At 32.0% G+C, this 15,084-nt stretch overlaps 1 protein-coding gene across 1 annotated transcript in view; it reads left to right on the top strand.

The window, feature by feature from the left end:
* Positions 1 to 15,084, top strand: part of NBEA (neurobeachin) — a 640,668-nt gene that overhangs the window by 240,486 nt on the left and 385,098 nt on the right. The window contains 2 exon segments of the mRNA XM_007464249.1: positions 2,933 to 3,371; positions 13,626 to 13,780. Of these exon segments, the coding sequence (XP_007464311.1) occupies positions 2,933 to 3,371; positions 13,626 to 13,780 (594 nt within the window).

Below are 15,084 nucleotides of genomic sequence, written 5' to 3'. Positions count from 1 at the left end.
TTATTTTTATTTCTAGTTTCATAAACTTTACAAAACTTACGTATTTGAATAGAATTTTTATTGAAATATCAAAATTACTGCTCTCTTGAAATAATTCTTTTATCATTCACAGTAAAAAAATTAAGATTTGTATTACTGTATAAATATTTTGATGAGTCATTTGAAAATATTTTAATTTTCAAATTTAATAAACTTTTAATTGTGTTTTATAATCAATAGGTCAAAATTTATATTGAAGTTCCATGTATCTAGCTACTGAGTTACAGATTTTAGTTGTCTACTGAGAGAGTCAGTTGAATAGAAAAGCAAAAAATTGTATAGTTGGTAGAAAAAATCTTTTTATATGACACCTTGTGGACACAAACCAAAGATTTGATTTTCTTAGATATTTTGTTTGCTAGTAAAATGCTTATATTTCAGACAAATACAACTTGAAAAGTTTACATTTTTGTGTAGCTCTTAATGTAAAACACATCATAAATAAAGATTCTGAGACATCATGTTAGGGTAAAGCCAAGCCTGTAGACAAGATCTATAAATTAGCTAAATTTAGATTAAGTGCTAGACTTGACTATATGCCTTTTGACAATTAAACTCTTTAAGAAAAGTTAGCCCATGCTAGTAACTATTCCACTGTGATATTTTGTTGATGTTAGAGTTCTTGTTTCTGTGTTCACATTCTCTGTCCTGTTGCCATAGAAATGTCACTACCGCTGTTTAATTCTCTCCTGATTTTTCTGCTGTAATTGTTTTCTCTCCAAGACTATGTAATCTGTAGATTAAACATGCATTAAGCAAACTCAGTAGTATCTCTAAGAGTGGAAACAACTGGCTTAGCCATATTCCCATCCTATATTCCTAGGTAATTTCATCAATTTCCAAAATTTGATTATCAACTCTGTTTGAATGTTCCCTAAATACATGGCCATAGTTTCTTTGACTTACAGATATAAATGTCCCAGAGATTCTGCATACTCAATTAATTCATTATTTTCCTGAACAAACTTGCTTCTTTTCTGTTTTCTTCTTCAGTTAGTGACATATCACCATTCTTCTTTTTTTTCTTTAAGCTACATATTTCAGAAGCATCTTGATTCTTTCTCTTCTCTTATTCCTAATGCTATTATTCTGATTTGCCTTAATCTGTTCTCACAAGGTTTTATTTTTAAAATGCCAAAGTGTTATCTTTACCTCTTACCTTTTTCCTTCTCTAGAGTTTTGCCAGTAATATTACTGAAATTTTCTGTCTTCTCAAAAAAACTTTATGGAGTTATTTTAAGTTTTAGCCTTAAGAACAACTAAGAAAAACCTATTTTTAATGTTGTTCATCTAGTGTTTGAATATTATTATCATGTTCTACAGAGTAATCTTTTGTTCTTTCAATTCTAACATCCTCGCCCAAACAAGCAAAACTAAAACCTATTGAATAAATACGAGGAAAACTGCCACATGACATGGACTTGTGAGAGATGTATATCTTTAGTTTCTTGTTCTAATAACCTTTCAAATCAAAGAAACAAAGAAATAAACAACAACAAAAACACCTAAGGGCAGTTTCAGTACTTCCCTAGTGGTGCAGTGGTTAAGAATCTGTCTGCCAGTGCAGGGGAGATGGGTTCTATCCCTGGTCTGGGAGGATCCCGCATGCCGTGGAGCAACTAAGCCTGCGAGCCACAACTACTGAGCCCACATGCCACAACTACTGAAGCCTGCGCACCTAGAGCCCATGCTTCTCAACAAGAGAAGCCACTGCAATGAGAAGCCCACGCACCACAACGAAGACCCAACGAGCCAAGAATGAATGAATGAATAAATAAATAAACAAACAAACCTAAGGGCAGTTTTATAGAACTTACAGATGTTAATTTTGAAGAGATCATAGACATAATTTAGTTTGCCCTTCTTGTATTATAAAGTATAACTGTTAGGTATTAAAGTAATACAAATAGCTGCCATTTACTAAGTATCTACTTCATGCAGGAACTGCAAGTAAATAAGTGTGTATCTTATTTTCTTCTTCAACATGACTTTATTAAGTTAAAAGCTATTATTATTCCCATTATACTTAGATTAGATAAATTTTTCAAGGTCATCATTTAGAATTTGGTAACATTTTATTATATGAAAAACTTTATTATAGTGACCTTTGTATAATGAGATTTGATAGGAATTTAACATTTTAAAGATGGTTTTCTTTTTATCTATTTTAATTAGTAATATTATATACGTTTTCATACATATTTGTGATTCAATTTTCACAAATTGAAATTTATATTTATTCACAAAGAATCATCATGAGTATCCAAAATAATTGTTCTTAAAGACACATATAGGTTAAATTCGTGAGGCTCACTATTCTGTTATCAAAGCATTTATCCTTTTGAACTAATCATTTGACATGCTTTTTGCAGTTAACTCTTTAGAATTTTATGTATTATGTGTAATTTAAAATATATCTTTAACTACTTTAAATATTTCAATCAGGCATTTCATTATTGGTTACTGAAATACCAAAAAAGATATAAAAGTAACTTAATATTTTTAAGGAGATATTAGAGAAGTATAATAATTTATCTTGCATGATTGGTAGCTAACAATAAAAGTACAAAAGGGGAGCTTTATATAATAATTATTTACAAGCTGCTATAAGCAATTGTGGTAGGAACTATTTCTCCATGCTTATATATCAATTTTGAAATGCCAGATGATTTATAAAAGAAACAGGGTTCTGTTGATGCTTGCCAAACAAAATGACAGGTGTATGTGGTTGATATATTTTAATCAAGTTGTGTTGTTAACGCACATCCATTTAGCAGATTTTTTGTTTTTTACAGGTTTTCTTTTGTTTATTCTAATATGTGAGTATATTTTATTAATAATACTGGGTTTTCCTCGTGAAGCTTTTTGTTTAAATCAGTTTCTTTCATTACAGAAACACCTGCTGCGTTTCCAGACACGGTAAAGGAAAAAGAAACGCCAGCCCCTGGTGAAGATATTCATCTAGAAAGTTCCATGCCTCATACTGATTCAGGAATCGGAGAGGAGCAAGTGGCTAGCATCCTGAATGGGGCAGAATTAGAGACTAGCACAGGCCCTGATGCCATGAGTGAACTGTTATCTACTTTGTCATCCGAAGTGAAAAAGTCACAGGAAAGCCTAACTGAGAACCCCAGTGAAATGTTGAAGCCTGCACCATCTATATCTAGCATTAGTCAAACCAAAGGCATCAATGTCAAGGAAATATTGAAAAGTCTTGTGGCCGCCCCAGTTGAAATTGCAGAATGTGGCCCTGAACCTATCCCATACCCAGATCCAGCACTGAAGAGAGAAGCGCAAGCTATTCTTCCTATGCAGTTTCATTCCTTTGACAGGTAGGTACTGAACTTATTTACAGTGCTCTATGCATAGAAGGAAAATTAGAGTCTGTTAATTTAAAAATATTAGGAGGGTCTTGAAAACATTATATTTTTTATTGTAGATTCTTACTACAAAGACTATCAAAGGGACAGGCCAACTGGATTGATCTCATAGTCAGGCATTTTAATAATATGTTTCAAAAAAGGGGGTTTAATATGAAATGTCAGATAGCACATTGAATTGGAAATAGGGAAACACAGGTTCTGATTATAGTCTATCATCAAGTGACTACAGTAGATTAGAGAAGTCATTATATATATATATATATATATATATATATATATGTTTTATATATTATATACATTTATATATACATATATGTGAGGAAACTGGAAAGTAATTGTTTTTTGTTTTAGGGAGAAAAGATCAAGTTAGGAAATCAAATGTTTCTTAAATGTCAAAATAAATATATAGTCAAAATGTAATATATACTCCATAGTGTTTTCTCTAAAATAGCCAAACTGCTTTGTCCCAATTAGAGACAGTAATTTTTTTAGAGTTTAGGGGTTGAGGTGTGGCAGTAAAGCCATTTTCAGTTAGGATGAATTATCTTTTTCATACATAAATATGATTTAAAATTTGCCTATAAGCATTTCAACCAGCATCCTACAGATATTTCTTGAAAATTTATTGTGAAAATATGAATGGCATTAGTCATCATGTCAAATATAAAGAGATAGAATCAGGTTTGTTTTCTATGAACTTAAAGTAGTAAAAGGAGATAAAATGTTTGCAGATAGTTGTCTGTAAGATAAAATGTATTAAGTGTCAGAAGTTTTTTAAAAACTAAGAAAAGGAAGGGTATAAAAGGTAGGAAATTGTTTCTTTTTTTTTAATAGTTTGGAGGTTCATTCATATAGTTCCTTGGATGTTCCTTATGCCAATTCATATTTGGTTTGTGTTCCCAGGATATATGTGTATGTGTGTTTATGGGTTTATATAAGCATAAGCATGTAAGTATTTGTATATATCTATAAATCTTTATCTATAAATAAATGGTATAATAATTTAACTTGGGGTCATGTTTTATGTTGCATTTAATTTTTAAGTTCTATACCTAAATTTTGTTAAAATATAAAACAGTAGATGCAGAGAATCATTGTAATTTGCATAAGAGAATCCAGTGAAATAAACATTAAGTAAAATATTTCTGTTCTAATTTGGATTATCATTAGAACAGTTTTTTTCATTAAAACTTAATGAAGCAGTCATCTGAGTGCCGATATTCTTAGCTACTCAAAATTTATTACACTTTTGAGGATATTGCTTTACAAAACATAGAACTTTCCACTTGTTCCTGGTAGCATTTGTGCAAAATGCAATGAGAGTGGAATCATTCTTCTAAATTGCATAAGTAGAAATGAAATCGAGGAGCACAGAGCATATTTCAATTCTTTTTAGAAGGGTCTCCAGTGTAGTTAATATATGCAGTAGCTCAAGTAGTATCAAATGTAAATGATGAGGTGATATTGATGAAAGGAGGGGGTTGAGGTCTCAGGGGGCGCTGATGACGGATTGAACAGAAGCGGCCTTGCACTGCACGTAACTCAAGTCTGTCGTCTTCAGTGCTCAAAGCCATAATGGAAGGTGGCAGTCTGAAATGAGTTGCCACGGCAAAGAGTATTATTTTTGAAATGCTTTCACACAAATCACTAGGCCCTGCATACAACTTAGTTTCATGCTTTAATGTCATCAGGAGGCACAAATTGGTGTGTCTAATTGTTTGCCACCTGCCAGGAAAATGAGCTGCCAGCCAGCCAGACGGGTTTGATTGTCTGTCAGCCATTCAATAGATTGAGAGTGACAACATCAAAAATTTAACTTCAAACTCTGGAGCTTTGAGCAGCTTTTCTGAGACATCATCCCCACAAGTGCTTCTGGACAACTGCATTTTTCAATTATATCTCCAATATATTGCTACCATTTGCCTTATCTGTCTTAAGGTAGCTATAATTACATTATGAAGTATATAAACATATTTCTGAAGCACTAAAGTCTGAAATTCAAGTTATGACATGTCTTTTAACATCAGATTGAATTCCTTGAAAATAGGATCTAAGAAGACAGGCTTTAGAGGCAAATCTTGAATACTTACAGTTTCAAACACAGAATTAGCATGCGTCTTACTCTACCAATAATGTATTTTTCATCTATATCTTTAGTTGAAAAATAGCTGTAAACTCAGTTGCTCATTTCTTTGTAACTAAATCATACATAATAATTTGTACAATCGTAGTGGAAATCACCTAGGATTTTCCTTTTGTTAGCCAATAGTTTATTTGTTCTATTGAAAACGTGCTAACAGTGTATTCTTTATACTTATTCTAGATTGTAAGTTTGGGAATAACTTCCTAAAACAACTGATGTCAATTGAGTTATGTTAACTTATGTTTTACATGTGGAGTTTCTCCTCACTTAGGATGGCACATTGATGAATTTCAGTGTTTTGAAGTTTGTAATATCGTTTTCTTTCGGTAAATTGCAACATCAAATTTTAGAAACATTTAGACTTAACTAAAATAAACCTTTTTCTTTTAGTATTAAATCTTTCATCAGGTTGTATTATGAAATATTATATAAATTTTCTTATATATATGGGAAATGCTGATTCTTTTTCTTTCATTTCCTCCAGTCATCATCTATACAGATTTAAGTATATGTCTTTGATTACAATGAGTGGCCCTAACAAATGTATATTTATGCATTGTAAAGCACTGAAAATTCTATACATCCGCTACTATCATTCTATAGATGGAACACACTGTATGTGTAGAGGAAATATGATTATGAAACTACAAGAGTTTTTCTACTGTTTTGTTACTATGAAATGAAAAGGAATATTTATCGTGGTTTTATTTCTAAGAGAAGAGTTTAATAATCTCATAATAGAACTTATAAATCTAGTTGCAGAGTTCCCCAACAGTACTGTCTCTTGTGGTAGATTTTTGTGTAGATCTATGGTTTATAAAATAGCCTATCTGAGCTGTATTTTTTTCAGGCATCAGTAACTCTGTAACTTTTAGATTGAGGGAATGCTTTTCTCTAAAACCACCAATTAAGCTTTACCATATCCTTTAAACTAAAATTTAACCCTGTATATCCAAATGCTTTAAATCTTTTGAGAATTTTGTATATATTTGTGATTTAGCTCAGTCTTAATTCTCCAGGGATTCCTGAGATACCCCCTTAGTTTGGACAAAAGACAATAAAAACAGGCAGAAGACAATATGCTTCTCCATACATTTTAACTGTCGTTATATTTCAGAAAATTATCTTAAGTCTGGGATATCACAAAAAGCTAGTAATTGTGTTGCTTCTCTGGCTAGTATACAATGATCTTATGATTTATATTTCATCCCTTTTGATTTTATATACCTGCTTGTGTTTCAGTTCCTGGGGTTGATATGTTCGGGCAAATTAGTTTGTATTTTTTCCCTCAAACTTTTAATATCCTTGCTTCCAAGTGTTTCATTCTCTGAAAAAGAAAATCTCTGAAATAAAAAATATTTTGTAAATATTATGGGACTAAAAAACAATATATATAATAGCCTTCATATTACTGAACCTAAACTATAAGCTTAGTCTAGGTATTCTCTCTCTAGTTTTTTAACATTAATGTTTTAAATATTAGCGCTAAGGATGACAATTTAGGATAAATAAAAAAGAAATGTTTAGTAGAGATGATGGAATCCTCCTACATTGATTTCTTTAAGCTTAGAATTAAGTCAGAATATGAAAACTTACAATTACTGCTGAGTACTTCAATTTCTGTTCTTAACAGTTTTCTATTTTTTTTAAAAAAGTGTTTTGATGATATCACTTAAGGGATGAGCAAGTAAATGTAAGCTACATTGATTAAAACTCTGCCAGCCTTTACAATTGAAAGTTTCTGTGATACCTAGCCACTGAAATCCCAGCTTTTATTATGCTCCAAGTACCCTGGGTATAGTATTTGAAGGCCAGTTGCCAGAAGATGCAGTTTTGACCCAGCATGGTTGTATCCTAATTTCCCCAATGTTGTTGCCTTTTTCTCACCTGGCATTTCCACAGACAGTTCAGTGAGCTGAAAAAAGCATCTCTCTTTAAAGGGTGGACTAATGAAATACTCAGTTATTTTTCATACATCATCTTTCTCTACTGGTGTTCTAAATACTTTACAAGATAGCAATGAATAAATCATGAAAGCATCATAAATAAACTTGTGATTTCTAATGAGCTGCAGTAAATTGTAATGTCAACTTAAAAGCAGAAGTAAAATTTTTTTCTTCATAGTTTCAATTTTTTCTTTCAAGATAAATGTTTAACAACAGTAAGCCTTGTTAGATAAAGAGTAATAATCTAGAAATTAGAAGAAATGGCTATCAGTAATGGGTCTCTGTAATTAGTTGTGTGACCCTTATCTATTCTCTTTGGTTCTCTGGGACTCAGTTTCCCAACATATAGAATAATGCATTATTTCCAAAAAGTCCCATAAAGTTCCAAATTCCTAGAATAAATGAGATGGCCTTACAGTTTGTCTCAAAAAGTGGCAGATAGTTATGAACTTGGTTAAAAGACCTGAAATCCAGAAAAGATTTGACATGCCCAGTTTCAAAGCTATCACCTGTTTCCAGGTGTTCCCCCACCAAATGCATCTTCCACATTTATGTCAGAGATGTTTTTCTTAAATGCAATACTGATGAAGATTTTGAAACAATTTCTTATTACACAGTAAAGGATGAACTTCTTAGTTTGGAATATAAAGTCCTCATCTTTCACCAGCCATAAGGAACTATTTTCAGTCCTTCAGTCTTTTATGATTTTTCATATCTCTTTGCCTCATGAAGTTTCTGATATTGAACTTTCCTCTTCTTGGCTGATTCCCATTGGTCCTTTTCAATTCAGCTTACTCTTCCCTGATAAAGCTCATCCTTTATGTTTCTGAAAGTTCTTGTGCATAACTCTAATCAGAGCTGTTATCGAAATACATTGCAGTTGATTTATTTGTCTCTTGTATTTTCTTCAAGTGTCTCTGACACGGGTTATGTCTTACTTGTCTTGGTATCCCCTAACTTGTCAGTGTAGTTGTATTCCCTTAACCTGTCAGTGCTCAGTAAGTGTTATAGAAAAGAGAGAGCAAGTGGAAAGAAGAACGGAATTATTATAGGATCCATGAGTGAGATATAAAACTCACTTGTCTTAATAAGTCACTATTTAAAAGCCATTTCTTATCTTCAGTATCTCGCTTTACACTTAGGACAGTTCTTGAGGTGTACAGATCAAATAGTATCCTTTTTACAAAACTCACATAACTAGTTAATGGATATCCCCAAGACCCTGTCTTTGGACCACTTCTTCCATCTATTTGCATTGACTTCTTTGGTGATTCCATCCATGTTCCTGGCATTAAATAACATATAGTCTGATTACTACCAATTTTATGTCTCAGCCCAAACCTGTCTCCTAAACTGAAGACGCATCTATCTGATTGCTTATTCAACATTACTACTTGGATGATTAATAACAGTTATAAAAAAACAAAAACAAAAAAAAACTGTTCCAACCATAGCAGTCCCTATCTTAGTTAATGGCAGTTCTGCCCTTCCAGTTGCTTAAGGCAAAAATCTTTACATAATCTTTGACTTTTCTCTCGTACCCACATCCTGTCTTCTGCAAGTCGTGTTTGTTCTGCCTTCTTAATATAGTCAAAATTTGACCCATTGTTCACCAGTTTCACTTTGAAATTCTGATCCAAACTACTCTCATTTCTTACTTAGATTATTGTAGTATTCTCCTAACCAGTCTCCCCGCCATTTGCCTTTTCCCCCTTGTCTGTCCTTAACATAGCAGCCAGCGTGATCCTGTTATAACCTAATGTTATATTGCTCCCCTATTCCTAAGCTTTTAAGGGCTGCTGATCCCACTCTGAGGAAAAGACAGCATCTTTACAGTGGTCTATAAGGACCTATGATCTGAGGCCCTGTTACTTCTTTCATCTCATCTCTTACATCTCTGCATATCACTCAGTCTTCTCAAGTCACACTAGCCTCTTCCTGTTCACTATCCCATGACACTCTTCCCTGGATACCCTCCTGGCTTGTTCATTCACCCTGTCAGTGTTTCTTCAAATACCACCTTTTGAATAAGTCTTCTCTTAGCCACCCTTCCAATAATACTCGTTATTCCTGTCCATGCTTATTTTTCTCACAACACTTACCACTTGGTATACTATATTTAATCATTTATGTTATTGTATTTTCTGTCTCTCCCTATTGAAATGTAAGTTCCATGAGGGCAGAGATTTTGTCTGTTCTATACATTGCTATATCTCAGAACTCAGAACAGTCCCTCACACGTCAGAGTTAAATGAATGAGCAAATCTTAAGATCACACCCCAAATCTATGGCTTTGAGATAGGATGAATTCAATGATGGAAAATTTTACACTTACATGTATTTTGTATCACTCAATATATTACAAAACATATAATTAATCACTCAGTGAAACATTTTGTTGAAGTGAATTAGATAGAATAATTTTCTGGCTTGTGCTACTTTGATGATAACCTTTACAGCCTTGGCACATGTATAGATTATATGTAGTATAAAGGAATTTTCCACTTCTTTATAGTTTTCAGTCTTAAAGTTGTGGGACAGAAGTGTGAAATTATATGGGAAAATATGGAAAGAATATTCATAAGATAGAATAATGCATTTTTAAAATGTGTGTAGTGTAGAATATTCTAGATATCCATCAGTATGACTGGCAGATCTTGTAGAACAGAATATGTTAATAGTCTAGATTGGTGGCTCAACTTTTGTGGCTATATTTTTGAAATCCAGATAAAAATTGTATGCTCACCCTAGAAAAATGTATATACTCTAAAAATTTGTGTGTTTTTATGCACCTTAATGGGGTACCCACAATGGGTACATAGACTCCTAGGTAAGCCTTTTGATGTAGGGGGGGATAAGTAACCAAGTGGAAAATGTTGACTAAGATTTTGTAAAAGCTGAAAATTTTTACTTTCATATATAAGTAGTTGCAAATGCATAATAACATTCCAGAAAATAACTAATATGTTATCAACACATACTGGCAAGTATAAACATTCAAATAATTTGTAAAATATATTGCTTAGGAGTGAGAATGGTCTGAGGTGTTAGGGAATGGGTAGTGTTGGTGAAGAAATGATATTAAGGACCAAAATGGACAGTCCTCTGATTCTAGATAAACAATTCCGGCATAATAATCAAAGGGGAAATAGTAGTTCAAACAAATGCATGAAATTATGGATTGAAAAAGAATCAGAGGAATCAGTCAAATCCAGCTTCCCACCTCTCTCACCACCACTCTTGTGACATGGTTGTCCTAGCCCTTTGAACACATCAGTGTTTGGAAACTGGTGCTCATAAAAATTACTAGAGAGTTCTTTCCCCTGTTGGCGCTAATCTGGTATTTGGAGATACGTGGAAATTTCATCTCGTTTGCTTGTCAAATACCTTCGGATTTTAAAAAATTGGTGTAATTTTTTCTCACATCTTTACTATAATTTTCTAGACTCTCAGTCTTTCCTGACATGACTTGTGTTCTAGATCTACTGTCATCCTAACTGTTCTTTTATGGACACGATGCTTTTTGTCATTATTCTTGAAATATGGTGCCTACAACTATACATAGGACTTTATGAGGTCTGACAGTCACAAAGTATATCAGGATTATTGCTTCTTTGACTCTGGATACTGTTGCTGGGGTAGACCCAGATCGCATCAGCACTTTTGGGAGCCATAGCAATACTAATGATAGCTAAAATGTTTGGACCACTTATAATATTCCAGGTAAAGTGCTAAGCATTTTATATGCCGTATATCCTTTTATCTTTGTAACAATCTTATGAAGTACAAACTATTATGTCTTATTTTAAAGGTAAGGAGAATGGAGCTTAGAGAGATTTATTTGCTTACTACCTTAGACATATATACACTACCAAATTAAAATAGATAGAAGTAGAATTCTAACTCAGGTCTGTTTGACATTAAAAACTGGGCTTCTAGACACTGTACTCTATTTATATCCCATGTTGTACTAACTACCAGACTGCTGAGTTTGCTGTCAGTGAAGTGTCTGGAGGCTTTCATGTCAATTGCTATTAAATCAGATGTTTTCAAAAGTTTTTTAGTAGAAAGGCATTTAATGTTGTTTGCATTTATTTACAAGCCATCATTACAGGTTGTTGAGATGAAAATTTTTTTCCCTCATTCATATAACTAATTTTTCATAATACATATCTCATTCCCTCAGTACTTGACAAGATGCCTGTAGTAGCCTGTTACAGAGAGCTTTTGTACAAAGTTGGTAATGATCGGTTAATCAGGACTCTTTGGTAATATTTTTTCCTACCATCTACAAATTTGTCTCACAGCACTGTCAATCAGCCTGTGTTTCTGTATTTTATCCATAAGGATTTTAATGAGAGATTTAGGAAAAAATATTGTAGTTTTACTAATGACTTCTTTTCAAATCAAGAACTGATCGTTTTCTTTTCTTTCTAGATAGGCAATGAAATAGTTTAGAAGTTTAGGGAAGAGTTTTGATGATAAATCCAAAATATTAGTTTGGTTTCTTTTCTCTTGATCTTTATGTAGATCATTGTAACTAAATACCTTATCTTGGAAGCAGAGAATTATTTCACTTTAGAAAATGGTAGCAGTTATTAACATTTATAAGGCATCTCATAATTGACAAAGTTCTTTTAAATACAGTCTCATTTAATTTCTCCAGTCATATGTGAAATGGCATTTGTCTTGCCATTTTTACTGAAAAGCTGAAATTTAATATCACATAGCTTGAGAGTGATTTAGTTCTCAAGCCTTAATCTTCTAACTCCACATTCTGTATTCTCCATAATGTCACACCACCTCTCAGTGAAATAAATGAAGGTATTCAATGAGGAATGATCAATGAAGGGATTGAAAGCATAGTGTGTGCTTTTGGAAATTTAATAAGGTAGTTGAAAGTTCAAGGTTGAGTCTGATGAATTTGACACTTATCCATTAAGGAAAAAAAAAAAGTATCCAGAAAGAGATAATGAAGAATTTTTTTGTCACGAGTAAAATTATTTAAGATTATAATTACTTTGGTCACAAAAAAGTTTTAAATACCCCTAAAATTGAAAATAATAATGCTTATAAATTTAGATTTTTTTACATTGACAAAGTCATTTTTCTTTGAAAATCATTGGTATTAAGGAAGTTTAAGCCACAGACTTATTTGACAATGAGCCATTGATATAGTTTCCTTTAAGTAGAGCTTTTTAATGAGAAAATTATAAAATATAAATACATTTAAAAGACCTAGTTTAGATTGGATATTTTTTACTGTCAGTCAGTTTTCAAGCATTATATTTGAACTTAAAATATCTCATACATCTACTTTCTAGATAAATAAGTTCAATGAGTAATGCTTGAAAGTATTAAATGGAGTTGGAGTGCTGTAAACTTTGAGAAAAATGAAGCTTCACTGAAAGGAAGTAAAGATATTTATTATGTTAAAGAAATAGTTTCTTTATCTTTTAAATTGACTACTATTCACATCCATTTATTATTTAAGGTTAACACAGATGTTAAGTTCAGAAATTTTTTTTTTTATGAAATTCATTTAAATATGCTAACGAAACATGAGGAAATTTTCAACTTCTAAGTTCACAGAGTCAAAGTTTAGAAGCTAAATAGATCTTTTACCAAATGTCTATTGTATCCTCTCAGTTCTCTTTCATTATAATAGCATTCCTACTATGAAAAACAACTCAATTTTGTTCAGGAAAATAAAGTTTAATATTATTATGCCATTAGTTGTTATTCCATATTTCTTGGCTTAATATTTAGCTTTACTGTGAGGAAGCTTCAGAATTTGGCTTTCAAACGTTTTTATGACTATTTTCCACATTTAGAATATGATAGAGATAGGATGAACATTATATGTATGTATATTATCACACAAAAAAATTCCCTATATGCATATGAAAAATCTAACTTGAACACGCATTTTTCCAGTTTTCCCAGATTCATGATTATAGACCACGTCATCTTAAAAAAGATTTGCAAATTCTAGATTTAAAAAAAAAAAGGAAAAAGAAAGAAAAGAAAATTTGATGTTGATTACATGTATCTGCCATAGCAGGATTAGAATTCATCTTAGACCTTGTGTTATTTTTCATCATTTCTTGGCAGGAGTGTCGTGGTCCCTGTTAAGAAGCCCCCTCCAGGTAGTTTAGCTGTAACCACTGTAGGAGCCGCTGCTGCTGGAAGTGGGCTGCCAACAGGCAGTACCTCTAATATATTTGCTGCTACTGGAGCTACACCAAAAAGTATGATTAATACAACAGGTATTGTCTTTATCTATTTTTGTGATACCTCATCTTTTTCTTTCTGTTTTCTGTATCTTCATTTCTTCTGCTTATTTGATCTTGAAAATTAAAATACCCTGATCATTTAAGATTACCTTAACCTTTAAGAAGGTTATTCTTCATGTTATCTTTCAGAATTTATGGTACTAGGGTGTACTTTTTAGTTTGAGAACACTGTGGGTTTTGTTTTGAGTCTTCTCAAAGCATGATGCTATTTACTTTCAGAGTGAACTCAGTTAGCTGAAAGATATTTGGGGAGCAAAACCAAAAGATAATTTGAACACTGACATTTGATACGTAAAAATTAGTAAATTGTACCAAGAATATCAAGGTATATTAAATATATTAGTGACAGAAAGTAGATTTAGTGACATTTACTGAAACCTAATATGTATTTTTTACCAAGCTCCCCTGAGAACCTTGACGATATGCAAGAGCCTCAACTTCACAAAAAGTGCATGTGAATAAGAACCATTGTTTGACATTGAATTAATTTATATACTGAGATTTCAATTATATCCAATTCATTGTCCAACATTTTCCTAATAATTCTAGAAAGAGAAAATTCCAAATCACTACAGATTTTAAAAGCCTGCCTAAAATAACCTTTTTTTTTTTTTGTAAATTTCCAGAAATGTTCCTGTTGATTATTAGCTAAATAAATCCTTACCCAAATCTTTGTGATTCCATTTTAGGTATTTATACAACGCAAGATGATCCCTGACTTTTCTTCCCTGACTATAGTAGCCTTCTCTTCTCCAAACTGTATAGCCTTGAACTTTTACATCTATTATCATTACTTAGATTATTCCCATTTTTATTAATTTCATAGCTCTTCTTTGTGCTTTCTGTCTTTATCTTGTTTATCATACCACCTCAGTCTGACATATCATGAACAGCACATTTATGGGGTTGTAGTAAGTAGAATGTACTCTATGAAGCATATTTATGTTAGCAAATAAAAATCATTAATGGAATTGTGTTAAAGAACAAAACATCTTTGATTTATGTGTGTGTGTATATATATATATATATATATTTATATCTGACTTATCTGAAAACTTTATATAATAAAGTTTTTTCTATCCAGTTTACAGTCTTACTCCATATACTCATTCTGCTTTCTAGAAAAAGGAATAAAAATGTTTTCCTTTTAGCAAAATGTATACTCAGAAAAGTGTTAAGATTTTTAAAATATACCAATGTAGTAGAAAGAAAAAATCTACATTTGGTGTTTATTGACTAAATCTTTACTCTTTAAGAGATAAGTAAATGCAAAAGCA

This window comes from Lipotes vexillifer, unplaced genomic scaffold (assembly GCF_000442215.2).
Source record: "Lipotes vexillifer unplaced genomic scaffold, Lipotes_vexillifer_v1.1 scaffold120, whole genome shotgun sequence".
NCBI classification, from domain to species: Eukaryota; Metazoa; Chordata; class Mammalia; order Artiodactyla; family Lipotidae; genus Lipotes; species Lipotes vexillifer.
Note: the sequence above shows the minus strand (reverse complement) of the source record. Positions and strands in the feature narration are given on the sequence as shown.